The sequence below is a fragment of the Oncorhynchus gorbuscha genome, linkage group LG15 (assembly GCF_021184085.1).
Source record: "Oncorhynchus gorbuscha isolate QuinsamMale2020 ecotype Even-year linkage group LG15, OgorEven_v1.0, whole genome shotgun sequence".
Taxonomy (NCBI): domain Eukaryota; kingdom Metazoa; phylum Chordata; class Actinopteri; order Salmoniformes; family Salmonidae; genus Oncorhynchus; species Oncorhynchus gorbuscha.
In genome coordinates, this window is record NC_060187.1 from 14281870 (window position 1) to 14304129 (window position 22260).

General features: G+C 45.7%; 1 protein-coding gene across 2 annotated transcripts in view; it reads left to right on the forward strand.

Annotated features, from left to right (window-relative positions):
* LOC123996644 (low-density lipoprotein receptor-related protein 8-like) overlaps positions 1-22260 on the forward strand; it is a 405748-nt gene that overhangs the window by 268535 nt on the left and 114953 nt on the right. For both annotated transcript variants that reach the window (XM_046300197.1, XM_046300196.1), the window contains exons 5-6: positions 12516-12890; positions 16230-16352. In XM_046300197.1, coding sequence (XP_046156153.1) covers positions 12516-12890; positions 16230-16352 — 498 coding nt within the window. The remainder of the gene's footprint in view (positions 1-12515; positions 12891-16229; positions 16353-22260) is intronic.

Below are 22260 nucleotides of genomic sequence, written 5' to 3' on the forward strand. Positions count from 1 at the left end.
TAGTGAGGTCTGGGGTTGATGTCAGGGCTCTGTGCAGGCCAATCAAATTCTTCCACACCGGGTCTCGACAAACCTTTTCTGTATGGACCTCGCTTTGTGCGTGGGGGGGCAATGACATGCTGAAACAGCTAAGGACCTTCTCCAAACTGTTGCCACAAAGTTGGAAGCACATAATTGTGTAGAATGTCATTGTATGTTGTAGTGTTAAGATTTCCCTTCACTGTAACTAAGGGGCCCGAACTATGAAAAACAGCCCCAGACTGTGCAAACCTTACAGTTGGAGCAGGAATCATTCTCCTCGCATCCGCCAAACTTCAGATTCGTCTGTCGGACTGCCAGGTGGTGAAGCGTGATTTATCAATCCAGAAAACGCGTTCCCACTACTCCAGAGTCCAATGGCGGTGAGCTTTACACCACTCCAGCCGACGCTTGGCATTGCGCATTGTGATCTTAGGCTTTGGTGCGGCTGCTCGGCCATGGAAACACATGTCATGAAGCTCCTGATGAACAGCTCTTGTGCTGATGTTGCTTCCAGAGACAGTTTGGAAATCAGTAGTAAGTGTTGCAACCAAGGACAGACGATTTCTACTCTCTACGCGCTTCAGCGGTCCCGTTCTGTGAGCTTGTGTGGCCTACCACTTCGCGGCTGAGCCTTTGTTCCTCCTAGACGTTTCCACTTCACAATAATATCACTTACAATTGAATGGGGCAGCTCTTGCAGGGCAGAAATTTGATGAACTGACTTGTTGGAAAGGTGGCATCCTATGTCTGAACCACAGTTCTTCAGTAAGCTCATTCTTCTGCCAATGTTTGTCTATGGAGATTGCATGGCTGTGTGCTCGATTTTATACACCTGTCAGCAATGGGTGTGGCTGAAATAGCCAAATCCACTCAGTTGAAGGGGTGTCCACATACATTTGCATATGAAGTGTAGCAGTGGCAGCTGTACTGAACTCATCAAAGGTGGCATCCTATGACGGTCTCACGTTGAAAGTCACTGAGCTCTTCAGTAAGGCCGTTCTACTGACAATATTTACTATGGAGATTGCATTGCAGTGTGTTTGATTTTATACACCTGTCAGCGACGGGTGTGGCTGAAATAGCCAAATCCACTAATGGGTGTCCACATACCTTTGGCCATGTAGTGTACCTCGTGAATCCGTGTCTGCCCCACACAGACCAGACAAGTAGGCGCGCAATGGATTATGGTCATTGTAGTTAATTACCATGTTTACTGCGCTACACCACTCAGAATATAGACCTGTTGGAAACTACATCGCACAGTTTGGGCTTTATCTAATTTATCTCTAGAAATACTGTGCAATGACCGCATTGATCTCATAGGAAACAAAAACAGACCTAAATGTAATTCAAATGATTGAACCGATGTAGGTCAACATTTCAGTTAATCGCTTATCACCACTGAGTACTCCTGTGTCCTGTCTATCTGTCTCTACCCGTCTGTCTAAGAGCATGTCTATCTGCCTCTACCTGTTGGTCTGAGAGCATGTCTATCTGCCTCTACCTGTCTGTCTGAGAGCCTGTCTATCTGCCTCTGCCCGTCTGTCTGAGAGCCTGTCTATCTGTCTCTACCTGTCTGTCTAAGAGCATGTCTATCTGCCTCTACCTGTTGGTCTGAGAGCATGTCTATCTGCCTCTACCTGTCTGTCTGAGAGCCTGTCTATCTGCCTCTGCCCGTCTGTCTGAGAGCCTGTCTATCTGTCTCTACCAGTCTGTCTGAGAGCCTGTCTATTTGTCTCTACCTGTCTGTCTGAGAGCCTGTCTATCTGCCTCTGCCTGTCTGTCTGAGAGCCTGTTGGTCAGCCTCTACCTGTCTGTCTGAGAGCCTGTTGGTCAGCCTCTACCTGTCTGTCTGATAGCCTGTCTGTCTGCCTCTACCTGTCTGTCTGTTAGCCTGTGAGCCCCAAACTCAAAGCCCAAATGTAGTCAAAGTACTGATAAACTGTCTGGGACCCGAGAGAAGGGCTGACAGGCAGCCCATCTATGCACACAAACGCACACGCACACGCACACACACACACACACACACACACACACACACACACACACACACACACACACACACACACACACACACACACACACACACACACACACACACACACACACACACACACACACACACACACACACACAGAGTATTTAGCCCGCTAAGTGAACTGGCTAACATCTCCTATGAGGGGAGCTGTACATCATAAATGTGTCTGAAATTTTTTTTTACCCCCTTTTTCTCCCCGATTTCTATCTTATCTCATGGCTGCAACTCCCCAACAGGGTCGGGAGGCGAAGGTCGAATCATGCGTCGTCCGCCATACTGCGCTTCTTACCACCTGCCCGCTTAACGCGGAAGCCAGCTGCCCCAATATGTCGTTTTTACTGACGACCAAGGTCAACATGCAGGCGGCACAAGGAGTCACGAGAGCGCGATGAGCCTCCCCGGCCAAACCCTCCTCCGGTCAGACCCTCCCCCGGCCAAACCCTTCCCCGGTCAGACCCTTCCCCGGCCAAACCCTTCCCCGGCCAAACCCTCCTCCGGTCAGACCCTCCCCCGGCCAAACCCTTCCCCGGTCAGACCCTCCCCCGGTCAGACCCTCCCCCGGCCAAACCCTCCCCCCTCCCCCGGTCAAACCCTCCCCGGTCAGACCCCCCCGGTCAGACCCTCCTCCGGTCAGACCCTCCCCTGGCCAAACCCTCCTCCGGTCAGAACCTCCCCCGGCCAAACCCTTCCCCGGCCAAACTCTCCCCCGGTCAGACCCTCCCCTGGCCAAACCCTCCTCCGGTCAGACCTTCCCCTAACCCGTACGACGCTGGGCCAACTGTGCGCCGCCCTATGGGACTGTAGTGACCCACTGCGATGCAGTGCCTTAGACTCGGGAGGCTCCCTATTTCCGTACATCATGCACTACTTGTGAGCAAAGTAGTACACTATATTTTTATTTAGTTGATTTTTTATTTAACCTTTATGTCCCTAGGCAAGTCAGTGAATAACAAATTATTATTTATAATTTGATGGCCTAACCCTACAAAACCCGGATGACGCTGGGCCAATTGTGCGCTGCCCTATGGGACTGCCAATCACGGCCAGTTGTGATACAGCCTGGAATCCAACCATGGTTTGTAGTGACGCCTGACCACTGAGATGCAGTGCCTTAAACAACTGCAGTACCTTAGACCGCTGTAGTACCTTAGACCGCTGTAGTACCTTAGACCGCTGTAGTACCTTAGACCACTGTAGTACCTTAGACCACTGTAGTACCTTAGACCACTGTAGTACCTTAGACCGCTGTAGTACCTTAGACCGCTGTAGTACCTTAGACCACTGTAGTACCTTAGACCACTGTAGTACCTTAGACCACTGTAGTACCTTAGACCGCTGTAGTACCTTAGACCACTGTAGTACCTTAGACCACTGTAGTACCTTAGACCACTGTAGTACCTTAGACCGCTGTTGTACCTTAGACCACTGCAGTACCTTAGACCACTGTAGTACCTTAGACCGCTGTTGTACCTTAGACCACTGTAGTACCTTAGACCACTGTAGTACCTTAGACCACTGCAGTACCTTAGACCACTGTAGTACCTTAGACCACTGTAGTAACTTAGACCACTGCAGTACCTTAGACCACTGTAGTACCTTAGACCGCTGTAGTACCTTAGACCACTGCAGTACCTTAGACCACTGTAGTACCTTAGACCGCTGTAGTACCTTAGACCACTGTAGTACCTTAGACCACTGCAGTACCTTAGACTGCTGTAGTACCTTAGACCACTGTAGTACCTTAGACCGCTGTAGTACCTTAGACCGCTCTAGTACCTTAGACCGCTCTAGTACCTTAGAGGACAGGGGACACATCTCTCTGTGGGCAGTCAGGGGGTTCCCTCGGGGGACACATCTCTCTGTGGGCAGTCAGGGGGTTCCCTCAGGGGACACATCTCTCTGTGGGCAGTCAGGGGGTTCCCTCAGGGGACACATCTCTCTGTGGGCAGTCAGGGGGTTCCCTGAGGAGACACATCTCTCTGTGGGCAGTCAGGGGATTCCCTGGGGGGACACATCTGTCTGTGGGCAGTCAGGGGGTTCCCTGAGGAGACACATCTCTCTGTGGGCAGTCAGGGGATTCCCTGGGGGGACACATCTGTCTGTGGGCAGTCAGGGGGTTCCCTGAGGGGACACATCTCTCTGTGGGCAGTCAGGGGGTTCCCTGGGGGGACACATCTCTCTGTGGGCAGTCAGGGGGTTCCCTCAGGGGACACATCTCTCTGTGGGCAGTCAGGGGGTTCCCTCAGGGGACACATCTCTCTGTGGGCAGTCAGGGGGTTCCCTGAGGGGACACATCTCTCTGTGGGCAGTCAGGGGGTTCCCTGGGGGGACACATCTCTCTGGTCCACACTGCTTTAACAATTGAAGTATAATGGTGGCCCATAGCGGCGGTGAACGCTACATTAGCTTGCTGTTGCAAAGCAATGGCTCAATACAATTCACAGGCCAGGAGATGTGGGATGGGGAGTCGAGTACTACAGCTCATCATTGCTGCTATCCAGAGGCTGGTGTTGACAAATCGTTTTCCCTAAATATAATTATTCATCAGGATCAGATCAGCCCTGGATATCAGCACAGCACCAGTACACCATTCAATTATCATTGATTAGTTGTATTGATAACTCATATGTATACATAGATTGGTATTCTAGACCATGTTGTTTGTTTGCCCTCTGGACCATTAGAGCCTGACTAGAAGGCTGTAGACCAGGTGTCTGCGTCTGGCTGAAGATGTTGAGTTGAGCCTGGGATTCTCTGGGGGAACATTCTAATTCCCATTCCTTGTGTTCTTTATGATTCAGTGTCTGACTCACGTTTCCGAGGCTACACCTGATGATGTGAGGCTCTACATCTAATCAATGATAATTGAACAGTGTACTGGTGCTGTGCTGATGGAAAGCGTTTCCGTGCCAAATCAAAATCAAATCTCAAATCAAAGTTTATTGGTCACATACACAAATTTACAGATGATGTCACAGGTGCAGCAAAAATGCCTGCGTTTTTAACTCCCAAAAGCACAGTAATACCTAGCAATAGAAAACACAATACACACATAATCCAGAAAAAATCTAAAAGAAATAAAGAAATATCAGAACCAGCAATGTTAGAGACCGGAATATAAATACATTATACAGTACCAGTCTAAAGTTTGGAGAGACCTATTCATTCAAGGGTTTTACTTTATTTTGACTATTTTCTACATTCTAGATTAATATTCAAGACATCAAAACTATGAAATAACACATGGAATCATGTAGAAATCAAAAACTTCAGATATGCTTTTCCAAAAGTCTTGAAGGGGTTCCCACATATTCTGAGCACTCGTTGGCTGCTTTTCCTTGGCTGCAGTCCAACTCATCCCAAACCATCTCAATTGGGTTGAGGTCGGGTGGTTGTGGAAGCCAGGTCATCTGATGCAGCACTCCATCACTCTCCTTCTTGGTCAAATAGCTCTTACATAGCATGGAGGTGTTTTTTGAGTCATTGTCCTGTTGAAAAGCAAATTAATTCTAAATAAATCACAGTGTCACCAGCAAAGCAACCCCACACCATCACACCTCCTCCTCCATGCTTCACAGTGGGAACCACACATGCAGAGATCATCCGTTCACCTACTCTGTGTCTCACAAAGACACAGCGGTTGGAACCAAAAGCCTCTAATTTGGACTCATCAGACCAAAGGACAGATTTCCACCCGTCTAATGTCCATTGCTTACATTTCCTGCCCCAATCAAGTCGCCTCTTCTTGTTGGTGTCCTTTAGTAGTGGTTTCTTGCAATTCGACCATGAAGGACTGATTCATGCAGTCTCCTCTGAACAGTTGATGTTGAGATGTGTCTGTTACTTGAACTCTGTGAAGCATTTATTTGGGGCTGCAGTTTCTGAGTCTGGTAACTCTAATGAACATATCCTCTGCAACAGAGGGGACTCTGGATCTCCAGTTTCATCATAGCGCTTGATGTTTCTTGAAATTTTCCGTCTTGACTGACCTTCATGTCTTACAGTAATGATGAACCGTCGTTTCTTTTTGCTTATTTGAGCTGTTCTTGCCTAATATGGACTTGGTCTTTTACCAAATAGGACTATATTTTGTATACCACCCCTACCTTGTCACAACACAACTTGATTGTCTCAAACGCATTAAGAAGGGACATTTTTTATTGAAATGAATTCCACGTGACTACCTCATGAAGCTGGTTGAGAGAAGTTCAAGATTGTGCAAAGCTGTCGTTAAGGCAAAGGGTGGCTACATTGAAGAATCTCAAATATAAAATATATTTTGATTTGTTGAACAATATTTTGGTTTCTGCATGATTCCATGTGTTATTTCATAGTTTTGATGTCTTCACTGTTAATCCATTTTAGAATAAGGCTGTAACGTAACAAATTGTGGAAAAGTTCAAGGGCTATAACAGTGACTAAGGCTAGCGGTGACTGTTAAACAGTCTGATGGACTGGAGATAGAAGCTGTTTTTTCAGTCTCTCAGTCCCAGCTTTGATGCACCTGTACTGTTTCTGCCTTGTAGATGGTAGCGGGATTAGGGCGCCAACAGCTCAGGGGCTGATGGGTAAAAACACAGTGTCTTAATTTAGATCAAACTGTGTGTGTGTTTGCGTGCATGGGTCTGTGTGTGTGTGTGTGTGTGTGTGTGTGTGTGTGTGTGTGTGTGTGTGTGTGTGTGTGTGTGTGTGTGTGTGTGTGTGTGTGTGTGTGTGTGTGTGTGTGTGTGTGTGTGTGTGTGTGTGTGTGTGTGTGTGTGTGTGTGTGTGTGTGTGTGTGCGTGCGTGTGCGTGTGCGTGTGTGTGCTTGGACTTGCGAGCCTGTGTGTGCATTTGCACTTATGTGAGTGTGTATGATGTTAGCCATGCTCTTTTCAAATCAAATACAATTGTATTGGTCACATACACCTATTTAGCAGATGTTATCGTGGGTGTAGTGAAATGCTTGTTCCTAGTTCCAACAGTGCAGTAGTATCTAACAATTCACAACAATACACACAAATCCTAAAGTAAAAGGATAGAATTAAGAAATATATCAATATTAGATCGAGCAATGTTGGAGTGGCATCGACTAAAATACAGTAGTATAGAATACAGAATATACACATGGGATGAGTAAAGTAGTATGTAAACATTGTTAAAGTGACTGGTGTTCCATTATCAAAGTGACTAGTGATCCCAAGTCTATGTACATAGGGCAGCAGCCTCTAAGGTGCAGGGTAGAGTAACCAGGTGGTAGCCGGCTAGTGACAGTGACTAGGTTCAGGGCATGGTACTGGGTGGAGGCCGGCTAGTGACAGTGACTAAGTTCAGGGCATGGTACTGGGTGGAGGCCGGCTAGTGACAGTGACTAAGTTCAGGGCATGGTACTGGGTGGAGGCCGGCTAGTGATGATTATTTAACAGTCTGATGGCCTTGAGATAGAAGCTGTTTTTCAGTCTCTCGATCCCAGCTTTGATGCATCTGTGCTGACCTCACCTTCTGGATGGTAGCGGTGTGAACAGGCAGTGGCTCGGGTGGTTAATGTCCTAATTTTGGCCTTCCTGTGACATCGGGTGCTGTACAGTCGTGGCAAAAGTTTTGAGAATGACACAAATATACATTTTCACAAAGTTTGCTGCTTCAGTGTCTTTAGATATTTTTGTCAGATGTTACTATGGAATACTGAAGTATAATTACAAGCATTTCATAAGTGTCAAAGGCTTTTATTGACAATGACATGAAGTTGATGCAAAGAGTCAATATTTACAGTGCTGACCCTTCTTTTTCAAGACCTCTGCAATCCGCCCTGGCATGCTGTCAATTAACTTCTGGGCCACTTCCTGACTGATGGCAGCCCATTCTTGCATAATCAATGCTTGGAGTTTGTCAGAATTTGAGGGGTTTTGTTTGTCCACCCGCCTCTTGAGGATTGACCAAAAGTTCTCAATTGGATTAAGGTCTGGGGAGTTTCCTAGCCATGGACCCAAAATATTGATGTTTTGTTCCCCGAGCCACTTAGTTATCACTTTTGCCTTATGGCAAGGTGCTCCATCATGCCGGACAAGGCCTTGTTCGTCAACAAACTGTTCCTGGATGGTTGGGAGAGGTTGCTCTTGGAGGATGTGTTGGTACCATTCTTTATTCATGGCTGTGTTCTTAGGCAAAATTGTGAGTGAGCCCACTCCCTTGGCTGAGAAGCAACCCCACACATGAATGGTCTCAGGATGTTTTACTGTTGGCATGACACAGGACTTATGGTAGCGCTCAACTTGTCTTCTCCGGAAAACCTTTTTTTCCGGATGCCCCGAACAATCGGAAAGGGGATTCACCAGAGAAAATGACTTTACCCCAGTCCTCAGCAGTCCAGTCCCTGTACCTTTTGCAGAATATCAGTCTGTCCTTGATGTTTTTCCTGGAGAGAAGTGGCTTCTTTGATGCCCTTCTTGACACCAGGCCATCCTCCAAAAGTCTTCGCCTCACTGTGCGTGCAGATGCACTCACACATTTACATTTACATTTAAGTCATTTAGCAGACGCTCTTATCCAGAGCGACTCACACCTGCCTGCTGCTATTCCTTAGCAAGCTCTGTACTAGTGGTGCCCCGACCCCGCAGCTGAATCAACTTTAGGAGATGGTCCTGGCACTTGCTGGACTTTCTTGGGCTCCCTGAAGCCTTCTTCACAACAATTGAACCACTCTCCTTGAAGTTCTTGATGATCCGATAAATGGTTGATTTAGGTGCAATCTTACTGGCAGCAATATCCTTGCCTGTGAAGCCCTTTTTGTGCAAAGCAATGATGACGGCACGTGTTTCCTTGCAGGTAACGGAGGCAGAGGACGAACAATGATTCCAAGCACCACCCTCCTTTTGAAGCTTCCAGTCTGATATTCGAACTCAATCAGCATGACAGAGTGATCTCCAGCCTTGTCTTCGTCAACACTCACACCTGTGTTAACGAGAGAATCACTGACATGATGTCAGCTGGTCTTTTTGTGGCAGGGCTGAAATTAGGTGAAATGTTTTTTGGGGGATTCAGTTAATTTGCATGGCAAAGAGGGACTTTGAAATTATTTGCAATTCATCTGATCACTCTTCATAACATTCTGGAGTATATGCAAATTGCCATCGTACAAACTGGGGCAGCAGACTTTGTGAACATTTATATTTGTGTCATTCTCAAAACTTTAGGCCATGACTGTAGGTGTCCTGGATGGCAGGCAGTGTGCCCCCGGTGCTGCGTTGAGCAGACCGCACCACCCTCTAAAGAACCCTGTGGTTGCAGGCGGAACCCTGTGCTTAGGGGCCAAGCCAAATTTCTTCAGCCTCCTGAAGTTGAAGAGGCACTATTGCGCCTTCTCCATCAGACTGTCTGTGAAGGTGGCCAATCTTTCCATCTTCTCCGTTGCGGTCCCATTGATGTGGATAGGGACGTGCTCCCTCTACTGTTTCCTGAAGTCTACGATCAGCTCCTTCGTTTTGTTGACGATGAGTGAGAGGTTATTTTCCTAGCACCACTCTGCCGGAGCCCTCACCTTCTCCCTGTAGGCTGTCTCGTCATTGTTGCTAATCAGGCCTACTACTGTGGTTCCGTTTACAAACTTGATGATTGAGTTGGAGGCGTGCGTGGCGACGCAGTCATGGGTGAAGGGAGTACAGGAAGGGGCTGAGCACGCACCCTTACGGTATGCAAATTGTGGATTTAGGGTGTCGGGTAAGATAGAGGTGATATGATCCTTAACTAGCCTCACAAAGCTCTTCATGGTGACAGAAGTGATTGCTTCTGAGTGCCATCTTGCAACCCATTGGGTTTGAAGGTCAACGTGATCCGTTTTATCTTCCTCTCCGTCTATTACCTGTCCAGCACTAGGCCAGAGAATGAAGAGATTTAGCCTTAGGGGTGGGAGAGAGGCTAGGCCCTCTAGTGCCGCCATGTCTCTCTAGGGCCCCCATGTCTCTCTCTAAGACCCTCTAGGGCCCCATGTCTCTCTTTAATACCCTCTAAGGCCCCCATGTCTCTCTCTAATACCCTCTAGGGCCCCCATGTCTCTCTCTAATACCCTCTACTCTGGTTCCCTAAGACCCTCTACTCTGGTCCCCCAGCTCTCTCTAAGACCCTCTACTCTGGTCCCCCATCTCTCTCTAAGACCCTCTACTCTGGTCCCCCATGTCTCTCTCTAATACCCTCTAGGGCCCCCATGTCTCTCTCTAATACCCTCTACTCTGGTCCCCCATCTCTTTCTAAGAGCCTCTACTCTGGTCCCCCATCTCTCTCTAAGACCCTCTACTCTGGTCCCCCATGTCTCTCTCTAAGACCTTCTACTCTGGTCCCCCATGTCTCTCTCTAAGACCCTCTAGGGCCCCCATGTCTCTCTCTAATACCCTCTAGGGCCCCCATGTCTCTCTCTAATACCCTCTACTCTGGTCCCCCCATGTCTCTCTCTAATACCCTCTACTCTGGTCCCCCATGTCTTTCTCTAATACCCTCTAGGGCCCCCCATGTCTCTCTCTAATACCCTCTAGGGCCCCCATGTCTCTCTCTAATACCCTCTAGGGCCCCCCATGTCTCTCTCTAATACGCTCGAGGGCCCCCATGTCTCTCTCTAATACCCTCTAGGGCCCCCATGTCTCTCTCTAATACCCTCTAGGGCCCCCCATGTCTCTCTCTAATACCCTCTAGGGCCCCCATGTCTCTCTCTAATACCCTGTAGGGCCCCCCATGTCTCTCTCTAATACGCTCAAGGGCCCCCATGTCTCTCTCTAATACCCTAGGGCCCCCATGTCTCTCTCTAATACCCTCTAGGATCAGAAACACCTGATCATGTAATTTCCTATTGTTTATTTGTTGACTTTAATTTAATCACTCTGATAGGACTGGAGATGATTAGTATGCATCCCCAAAATTAGCAGAACAGTGGCGCAGTGTGTGTGGTGTGGTGAGGTGACATTGAAGTGGAGGGCTACACACACACACACACACACACACACACACAGGGAAGTGAAGTGCTACTGAAAGACAAGTGTGCCCTTTCCCCACAACACATAAATCATAGGGAGTCAGTCCAGTGTGGAGATGTGATAATGTCACTGTTGGGAATGACTGGAGTATTTCACAGTGGGTCTTACACTCCACAGAGCCTGGGTAGGTGAAAAGGCTAAAGTGGCATTTATCATCTGCTGTGAACACTACACAGTTGGCAGGAGTGTGTTTAAATGTACTACAGTATGATGTAAGTATGAGAGGAAGGATGTCAGTTGAGATTTACATGTAGCAGTATTTGAGTACCTGCTCCTATTTAGGTGCATGTCCTAATAATAATAATAATAACTGTCTGTGTGAGTAGTTCGGCATTATGCCAGTATGTGTGTGTGTCTATGAGTGATGTTGTGTGTGTGTGTGTGTGTGTGTGTGTGTGTGTGTGTGTGTGTGTGTGTGTGTGTGTGTGTGTGTGTGTGTGTGTGTGTGTGTGTGTGTGTGTGTGTGTGTGTGTGTGTGTGTGTGTGTGTGTGTGTGTGTGTGTGTATGAGTGATGTTGTGTGTGTGTGTGTGTGTGTGTGTGTGTGTGTGTGTGTGTGTGTGTGTGTGTGTGTGTGTGTGTGTGTGTGTGTGTGTGTGTGTGTGTGTGTGTGTGTGTGTGTGTGTGTGTGTGTGTGTGTGAGTGTGTGTGTGTGTGTCTGTGTGTGTGTGTGTGTGTGTGTGTGTGTGTGTGTGTGTGTGTGTGTGTGTGTGTGTGTGTGTGTGTGTGTGTGTGTGTGTGTGTGTGTGTGTGTCTGTGTCTGTGTGTGTGTCTGTGAGTGTGTGAGTGTGTGTGTGTGCGCTTGTCTGTGTCTTTGTGAGTTTAAATGATCCTGTGAATTCTCTGTCTGCAGTGTGTCTTTACAGTATTATAGCAATCCTCTACATCAAAAGGCCATAAAACGCAATACCTCCACAGTTGACCCTATTAAGGCAGGGCCAGCCGCTTATCACTGCATACTAACAGTCATTTAGCCTGGCTGCCGCTACTCAGAGCCAGGGCCAGGACTGGGGCTATTTGGGCAGCCAGGAAATCCATGAGGTTAGAGGGAGAAACGGAGAGGTTATAGAGGAGCCTGTCTCAGACCAGCTCTCTCAATCTCAGACACATACAGTACAGAAGCCAAGTGTTTTTATCATGGCTGTGGCTCTGGGCCCTGGAGGCGCCATGGCTGGATGTGTAGTTCAGAGCAGGGCCAGGCGCCATGGCTGGATGTGTAGTTCAGAGCAGGGCCAGGCGCCATGGCTGGATATGTGTAGTTCAGAGCAGGGCCAGGCGCCACCCTTTTTAGCGCCCATTCTCATTCTGTCACGCAATCATTTAGAAGTTCCCGTTTTTTACTCTCTTGTTTCGTCTGTGATCTCTTACATGACAGCTCATGGTTTCTCTTCATCACTCTCCGATGTTGAGACCTCTAACAGATCTCTCTCTCTGCGTGTCTCTTTCTTCCCTCTACAGACGCCAATGCCTGCCCCGCCAAGGAGTTCCAGTGCCATAACAGGAAATGTGTGGCTCCCATCTTTGTGTGCGACGGCGACGACGACTGCGGGGATTGGAGTGATGAGGAGAAGTGTTCCACTTCCCGCTGTGGCTCCCAGGAGTTCCGCTGTAACGACTCGGAGTGTATCCCAGCTCTGTGGAGCTGTGATGGAGACCCTGACTGCAGGGATAAGTCTGACGAGTCTATGGAGCGCTGTAGTCGCCGAACAGAGCCCCAGAAGCCCCGGTGCTCGGCGGGGGAGTTCCAGTGTGGAAGTGGAGAGTGTGTCCACCTCAACTGGAAGTGTGACGGAGAAGACGACTGCAAGGACAAATCTGACGAGGCTGACTGCGGTAAGTCACCTACTGAATCTGGGCTTGGGTCACCTGAGGATCCACGCAGGATGTGGTACTACATCTACAGTGCATTCAGAAAGTATTCAGACCCCTTGACTTTTTCCACATTTTGTTACATTACAGCCTTATTCTAAAATTGATTAAATTGTTTTTCCCCCCTCATCAATCTATGCACAATACCCCATAATGACACCACAATACCCCATAATGACACCACAATACCCCATAATGACACCACAATACCCCATAATGACACCACAATACCCCATAATGACACCACAATACCCCATAATGACACCACAATACCCCATAATGACACCACAATACCCCATAATGACACCACAATACCCCATAATGACACCACAATACCTCATAATGACACCACAATACCCCATAATGACATCACAATACCCCATAATGACATCACAATACCCCATAATGACACCACAATACCCCATAATGACACCACAATACCCCATAATGACACCACAATACCCCATAATGACACCACAATACCCCATAATGACAACTCAAAAATATATTTTTTTAATTTTTTGCAAATGTATTTAAAAAAACTACGGAAATATCACATTTACAAAAGTATTCAGACCCTTTACTCAGTACTTTGTTGAAGCACCTTTGGCAGTGATTACAGCCTCGAGTGTTCTTGGGTATGACACTACAAGCTTGGCACACCTGTGTTTGGAGAGTTTATCCCATTCTCTGCAAATCCTCTCAAGCTCTGTAAGGTTGGATGGGGAGCGTCGCTGCACAGCTATTTTCAGGTCTCTGCAGAGATGTTTCGATCGGGTTCAAGTCCGGACTCTGGCTGGGCCACTCAAGGACATTCAGAGACTTGCCCCGAAGCCACTCCTGTATTGTCTTGGCTGTGTGCATAGGGTCGTTGTCCTGTTGGAAGGTGAACCTTTGCCCCAGTCTGAGGTCCTGAGCGCTCTGGAGCAGGTTTTCATCAAAGATCTGTCTGTACTTTGCGCCGTTCATCTTTCCCTCGATCCTGAATGGTCTCCCATTCCCTGCCACTGAAAAAAATCCCCACAGCCTAATGCCACCACCACCATGCTTCACCGTAGGGACGGTACCAGGTTTCTTCCAGACGTGACGCTTGGCATTCATGCCAAAGAGTTCAACTTGGTTTCATCAGACCAGACAATCTTGTTTGTCATGGTCTGAGTCCTTTAGGTGCCTTTTGGCAAACTCCAGAGGGCTGTCATGTACCTTTTACTGAGGAGTGGCTTCCGTCTGGCCACTCTAGAGAAAACGAGTACTTTCTTCTGAAACTCGTCAGTCTATTCTTGTTCTGAGAAATTAAGGCTATTCTAATGCTAGTAATTGCCAAGAAACTGAAGATCTCAACTAGCAGCTTCTTTAAATAGTACCCGTAAACACCAGTCTCAATGTCAACAGTGAAGAGATGACTCCAGGATGCTGGCCTTCTAGGCAGAGTTCCTCTGTCCAGTGTCTGTGTTCTTTTGCCCATCTTAATCTTTTATTTTTATTGGCCCGTCTGAGATATGGCTTTTTCTTTGCAACTCTGCCTAGAAAGCCAGCATCCTGGAGTCACCTCTTCACTGTTGACGTTGAGACTGGTGTTTTGCTGGTACTATTTAATGAAGCTGCCAGTTGAGGACTTGTGAGGCTATGTAGATATTCCATAAAAAATCTGCCGTTTTCAGCTACAATAGTCATTTACAACATTAACAATGTCTACACTGTATTTCTGATAAATTTGATGTTATTTTAATGGACAAAACATTTGCTTTTCTTTCACAAACAAGGACATTTCTAAGTGACCCCAAACTTTTTAATGGTAGTATAGGTGTGTGCCTTTCCAAATGACCACAGATGGACTCAATGGAAACAGGATGCACGTCAGCTCAATTTCGAGTCTCATAGCAAAGGGTCTGAATACTTATGTAAATAAGGTGTTCCTGCAAACCTGCTTTCAGTTTGCCATTGTGGTGTATTGTGTGTAGATTGATGAGGGGAAATTATGTCATACATTTTTAGTCTGAAACGTAACAAAATGTGAAAAAGTGAAGGGGTCTGAATACTTGTTAATGCACTGTGTACGTATATATGGACAGGTAGTAGAGTCTGCTGCATGTGTAAGGTTATAGTAAGCTTAGAATGACTAAATAGATTTAAATCACTATCTATGTACAATTAATGTATGTGGATAGATTTGTGAGTGTACAGGCGTTGGTGTATGTGTGTTCTTGCGTCTTTGTCTGTATGTGTGTGCCTGCGTGTCTGTTTGTGCATGGATGATACGGTATGCTATCAAACCCCTCTTGAGACCTCTGTGTTGGCACCCGTTTATAAGATGCTCCATGCTGGAATCACCACGGCAATCAGTGAGGTTGGTTGCCATGCAACAGTGTGATGATGGGAACAGTGAAGAGCCCTTGAGAGGTAGCGAGGGTCCTCATAACCTGGCCCTCTCTCCCTGAGTAACACACTATTCTCAACCCCGGAGACCACTCAGTAATGACAATCACTGATCACAAAGACAGGGAGGAAGTCAGAGTAGATTCATGCAGGGGTTTCAGACTTGTTAGAGGGTTTGGATGTTAAAACATGATTCCTACCATTATAATCAAAATCACTATCATGATTCACATCTCCATTCCAATTAGACTGGTTTGGATTTCAGGCTGACCAATATAAAAAAAATATTTTAGAAAATCTAACCTTTATTTGACAAGGCAAGCCAGTCAGAAACACATTCTTAATTACAATGACAGCCTACCAGGGAACAGTGGGTTAACTGCTTTGTTCCGGGGCAGAACTAGAGATTTTTACCTTGTCAGCTCAGGGATTTGATCCAGCAACCTTTCAGTTACTGGCCCAACGCTCTAACCACTAGGCTACCCTGCCACCCCATATGGCTGCCATTTTCTCCTATTCTGGAACTTTGAGGGTTTATCATATAGCCTGTCTAGTAATTTAATAGGATCTCTATGGTAAACACCTCCCAGCTTCTCATTTCCACAGGATTTCTCTGGAGCAGAGGGGAGTTAGGAGAGAGAATAGGGGAGAACGGAGGGTCATTACTGTTGAATTGGAATGCACTCTGTGTTTGCCTAACCCAAGATAAAACACACACATCTTTTCACAGGGTTCATTTTCTTTCTGACAGGACACCAGGTTGGGGTTGGATCACTAGAGAGATACATAGAAAGTTGGATGATGAGCAGTTGAATTAACATCACATTTGTGGCTCTCTCTTGCGGTCTCTTGATTTCGACCCCCTCACACAGTCTCTCTCTCTCTCTCTCTCTCTCTCTCTCTCTCTTTGTGTTCTCTCCTCCACAGCTCTGCTGACCTGCCGTCCAGATGAGTTCCAGTGTGGTGATGGGTCCTGTATCCATGGAACCAAGCAGTGCAACAGGGTGCACGACTGTCCTGACTTCAGTGATGAGGCCGGCTGTATCAACGGTGGGTGGACCCTGCCTTCTGTTCTGTTCTTTATCTCCTGGATACTGCATTATGTCCTGTTCTTTATCTCCTGGATACTGCATTATGTCCTGATCTTTATCTCCTGGATACTGCATTATGTCCTGTTCTTTATCTCCTGGATACTGCATTATGTCCTGTTCTTTATCTCCTGGATACTGCATTATGTCTTGTTCTTTATCTCCTGGATACTGCATTATGTCTTGTTCTTTATCTCCTGGATACTGCATTATGTCTTGTTCTTTATCTCCTGGATACTGCATTATGTCCTGTTCTTTATCTCCTGGATACTGCATTATGTCTGTTCTTTATCTCCTGGATACTGCATTATGTCCTGTTCTTTATCTCCTGGATACTGCATTATGTCCTGTTCTTTATCTCCTGGATACTGCATTATGTCCTGTTCTTTATCTCCTGGATACTGCATTATGTCTGTTCTTTATCTCCTGGATACTGCATTATGTCCTGTTCTTTATCTCCTGGATACTGCATTATGTCCTGTTCTTTATCTCCTGGATACTGCATTATGTCCTGTTCTTTATCTCCTGGATACTGCATTATGTCTTGTTCTTTATCTCCTGGATACTGCATTATGTTCTGTTCTTTATCTCCTGGATACTGCATTATGTCCTGTTATTTATCTCCTGGATACTGCATTATGTCCATATAGTTGACATATGTTCCAATAATCCAAAATAGTTTTTTTCCACAATATTTCTTTACTCACTGGGTTTTCACACAAAGAGAAGGCATTTATGGGTACATTGGGACAGACTACTGCCGTAGATGAGAAATGTCCCTTTCTTTCTTCATATCCTTACCACATTCTCCTCTCCAGCTCTGTGGGCATTTCTGAGAATAATGTTGAAGCAGAACTGTTTCTGTATATCTATGGAACAGTAACTCTAGATTTTATTGCTATGTGTCTATGGTAACACGTTCATATTTGGCAGCTACGGTCTTTGTCTTGTCTATCTATGCCAGAGAGAACTGAAGTTCAAACTAATGCTGACTGGACTTTATTTAGGACCCGTATTTGTGAGATGTGGTCCGTGATCAACCTGGAATCCATAACACACTGCTTGTGTGTACTAGCCTGACAGGAGTATAGTGTTAAAACTCCAGCATGCAGACAGACAGTAGTATAGTAGTGTAACTCTAGACAGTAGTATCGTGTTGTAACTCCAGCATGCAGACATACAGTAATATAGTGGGGTAACTCTAGACAGTAGTATAGTGTTGTAACTCCAGCATGCAGACATACAGTAGTATAGTGGGGTAACACTAGACAGTAGTATAGTGGGGTAACTCTAGACAGTAGTATAGTGGGGTAACTCTAGACAGTAGTATAGTGTTGTAACTCTAGACAGTAGTATAGTGTTGTAACTCCAGCATGCAGACAGACAGTAGTATAGTGGTATAACTCTAGACAGTAGTATAGTGTTGTAACTCCAGCATGCAGACAGACAGTAATATAGTGGTATAACTCTAGACAGTAGTATAGTGTTGTAACTCCAGCATGCAGACAGACAGTAATATAGTGGTATAACTCTAGACAGTAGTATAGTTGTAACTCCAGCATGCAGACAGACAGTAGTATAGTGGTATAACTCCAGACAGTAGTAGTAGTATTGTAACTCCAGACATGCAGACAGACAGTAGTATAGTGTTGTAACTCCAGCATGCAGACAGACAGTAGTATAGTGTTGTAACTCCAGCATGCAGACAGACAGTAATATAGTGGTGTAACTCCAGCATGCAGACAGACAGTAGTATAGTGTTGTATCTCCAGCATGCAGACAGACAGTAGTATAGTGGGGTAACTCCAGCATGCAGACAGACAGTAGTATAGTGTTGTAACTCCAGCATGCAGACAGACAGTAGTATAGTGTTGTAACTCCAGCATGCAGACAGACAGTAGTATAGTGGGGTAACTCCAGCATGCAGACAGACAGTAGTATAGTGTTGTAACTCCAGCATGCAGACAGACAGTAGTATAGTGGGGTAACTCCAGCATGCAGACAGACAGTAGTATAGTGTTGTAACTCCAGCATGCAGACAGACAGTAGTATAGTGGGGTAACAGCATGCAGAGACAGTAGTATAGTGTTGTAACTCCAGCATGCAGACAGTAGTATAGTGTTGTAACTCCAGCATGCAGACAGACAGTAATATAGTGTTGTAACTCCAGCATGCAGACAGACAGTAGTATATAGTGGTGTAACTCCAGCATGCAGACAGACAGTAGTATAGTGGGGTAACTCCAGCATGCAGACAGACAGTAGTATAGTGTTGTAACTCCAGCATGCAGACAGACAGTAGTATAGTGGGGTAACTCTAGACAGTAGTATAGTGGGGTAACTCTAGACAGTAGTATAGTGGGGTAATTCTAGACAGTAGTATAGTGTTGTAACTCTAGACAGTAGTATAGTGTTGTAACTCCAGCATGCAGACAGACAGTAGTATAGTGGGGTAACTCCAGACAGTAGTATAGTGTTGTAACTCCAGCATGCAGACAGACAGTAATATAGTGGTATAACTCTAGACAGTAGTATAGTGTTGTAACTCCAGCATGCAGACAGACAGTAATATAGTGGTGTAACTCTAGACAGTAGTATAGTGTTGTAACTCCAGCATGCAGACAGACAGTAGTATAGTGTTGTAACTCCAGCATGCAGACAGACAGTAATATAGTGGTGTAACTCCAGCATGCAGACAGACAGTAGTATAGTGTTGTAACTCCAGCATGCAGACAGACAGTAGTATAGTGGGGTAACTCCAGCATGCAGACAGACAGTAGTATAGTGGGGTAACTCCAGCATGCAGACAGACAGTAGTATAGTGTTGTAACTCCAGCATGCAGACAGACAGTAGTATAGTGGGGTAACTCCAGCATGCAGACATACAGTAGTATAGTGTTGTAACTCCAGCATGCAGACAGACAGTAGTATAGTGGGGTAACACTAGACAGTAGTATAGTGGGGTAACTCTAGACAGTAGTATAGTGTTGTAACTCCAGCATGCAGACATACAGTAGTATAGTGTTGTAACTCCAGCATGCAGACAGACAGTAGTATAGTGGGGTAACACTAGACAGTAGTATAGTGGTGTAACTCTAGACAGTAGTATAGTGTTGTAACTCCAGCATGCAGACATACAGTAATATAGTGTTGTAACTCCAGCATGCAGACAGACAGTAATATAGTGTTGTAACTCCAGCATGCAGACAGACAGTAGTATAGTGGGGTAACTCCAGCATGCAGACAGACAGTAGTATAGTGGGGTAACTCCAGCATGCAGACAGACAGTAATATAGTGGGGTAACTCTAGACAGTAGTATAGTGTTGTAACTCCAGCATGCAGACAGACAGTAGTATAGTGGGGTAACTCCAGCATGCAGACAGACAGTAGTATAGTGTTGTAACTCCAGCATGCAGACAGACAGTAATATAGTGGGGTAACTCCAGCATGCAGACAGTAGTATAGTGTTGTAACTCCAGCATGCAGACAGACAGTAGTATAGTGGGGTAACTCCAGCATGCAGACAGACAGTAGTATAGTGTTGTAACTCCAGCATGCAGACAGACAGTAGTATAGTGGGGTAACTCCAGCATGCAGACAGACAGTAATATAGTGGGGTAACTCTAGACAGTAGTATAGTGTTGTAACTCCAGCATGCAGACAGACAGTAGTATAGTGGGGTAACACTAGACAGTAGTATAGACAGTAGTATAGTGGTAACTCCAGCATAGACAGTAGTATAGTGTTGTAACTCCAGCATGCAGACAGACAGTAATATAGTGGGGTAACTCTAGACAGTAGTATAGTGGGGTAACTCTAGACAGTAGTATAGTGTTGTAACTCCAGCATGCAGACAGACAGTAGTATAGTGTTGTAACTCCAGCATGCAGACAGACAGTAGTATAGTGGGGTAACTCCAGCATGCAGACAGACAGTAATATAGTGGGGTAACTCTGCAGACAGACAGTAATATAGTGTTGTAACTCCAGCATGCAGACAGACAGTAATATAGTGGGGTAACTCTAGACAGTAGTATAGTGGGGTAACTCTAGACAGTAGTATAGTGTTGTAACTCTAGACAGTAGTATAGTGTTGTAACTCCAGCATGCAGACAGACAGTAGTATAGTGTTGTAACTCCAGCATGCAGACAGACAGTAATATAGTGGGGTAACTCTAGACAGTAGTATAGTGGGGTAACTCTAGACAGTAGTATAGTGTTGTAACTCTAGACAGTAGTATAGTGTTGTAACTCTAGACAGTAATATAGTGGGGTAACTCTGCAGACAGTAGTATAGTGGGGTAACTCTAGACAGTAGTATAGTGGGTAACTCTAGACAGTAGTATAGTGTTGTAACTCTGCAGACAGTAGTATAGTGTTGTAACTCCAGCATGCAGACAGACAGTAGTATAGTGGGGTAACTCTAGACAGTAATATATTGTTGTAACTCCAGCATGCAGACAGACAGTAATATAGTGGGGTAACTCCAGCATGCAGACAGTAGTATAGTGGGGTAACTCTAGACAGTAGTATAGTGTTGTAACTCCAGCATGCAGACAGACAGTAATATAGTGGGGTAACTCTAGACAGTAGTATAGTGGGGTAACTCTAGACAGTAGTATAGTGTTGTAACTCTAGACAGTAGTATATTGTTGTAACTCTAGACAGTAATATAGTGGGGTAACTCTAGACAGTAGTATAGTGGGGTAACTCTAGACAGTAGTATAGTGGGGTAACTCTAGACAGTAGTATAGTGTTGTAACTCTAGACAGTAGTATAGTGTTGTAACTCCAGCATGCAGACAGACAGTAGTATAGTGGGGTAACTCTAGACAGTAGTATAGTGTTGTAACTCCAGCATGCAGACAGACAGTAGTATAGTGTTGTAACTCCAGCATGCAGACAGACAGTAGTATAGTGGGGTAACTCCAGCATGCAGACAGACAGTAATATAGTGTTGTAACTCCAGCATGCAGACAGACAGTAGTATAGTGGGGTAACTCCAGCATGCAGACAGACAGTAATATAGTGGGGTAACTCTAGACAGTAGTATAGTGTTGTAACTCTAGACAGTAGTATAGTGTTGTAACTCCAGCATGCAGACAGACAGTAGTATAGTGGGGTAACTCCAGCATGCAGACAGACAGTAATATAGTGGGGTAACTCTAGACAGTAGTATAGTGTTGTAACTCTAGACAGTAGTATAGTGTTGTAACTCCAGCATGCAGACAGACAGTAGTATAGTGGGGTAACTCCAGCATGCAGACAGACAGTAGTATAGTGGGGTAACTCCAGCATGCAGACAGACAGTAATATAGTGGGGTAACTCTAGACAGTAGTATAGTGTTGTAACTCCAGCATGCAGACAGACAGTAATATAGTGGGATAACTCCAGCATGCAGACAGACAGTAGTATAGTGGGGTAACTCTAGACAGTAATATAGTGTTGTAACTCCAGCATGCAGACAGACAGTAATATAGTGGGGTAACTCTAGACAGTAGTATAGTGGGGTAACTCTAGACAGTAGTATAGTGTTGTAACTCCAGCATGCAGACAGACAGTAATATAGTGGGGTAACTCTAGACAGTAGTATAGTGGGGTAACTCTAGACAGTAGTATAGTGTTGTAACTCTAGACAGTAGTATAGTGGGGTAACTCTAGACAGTAGTATAGTGTTGTAACTCTAGACAGTAATATAGTGGGGTAACTCTAGACAGTAGTATAGTGGGGTAACTCTAGACAGTAGTATAGTGTTGTAACTCCAGCATGCAGACATACAGTAGTATAGTGGGGTAACTCTAGACAGTAGTATAGTGGGGTAACTCTAGACAGTAATATAGTGGGGTAACTCTAGACAGTAGTATAGTGTTG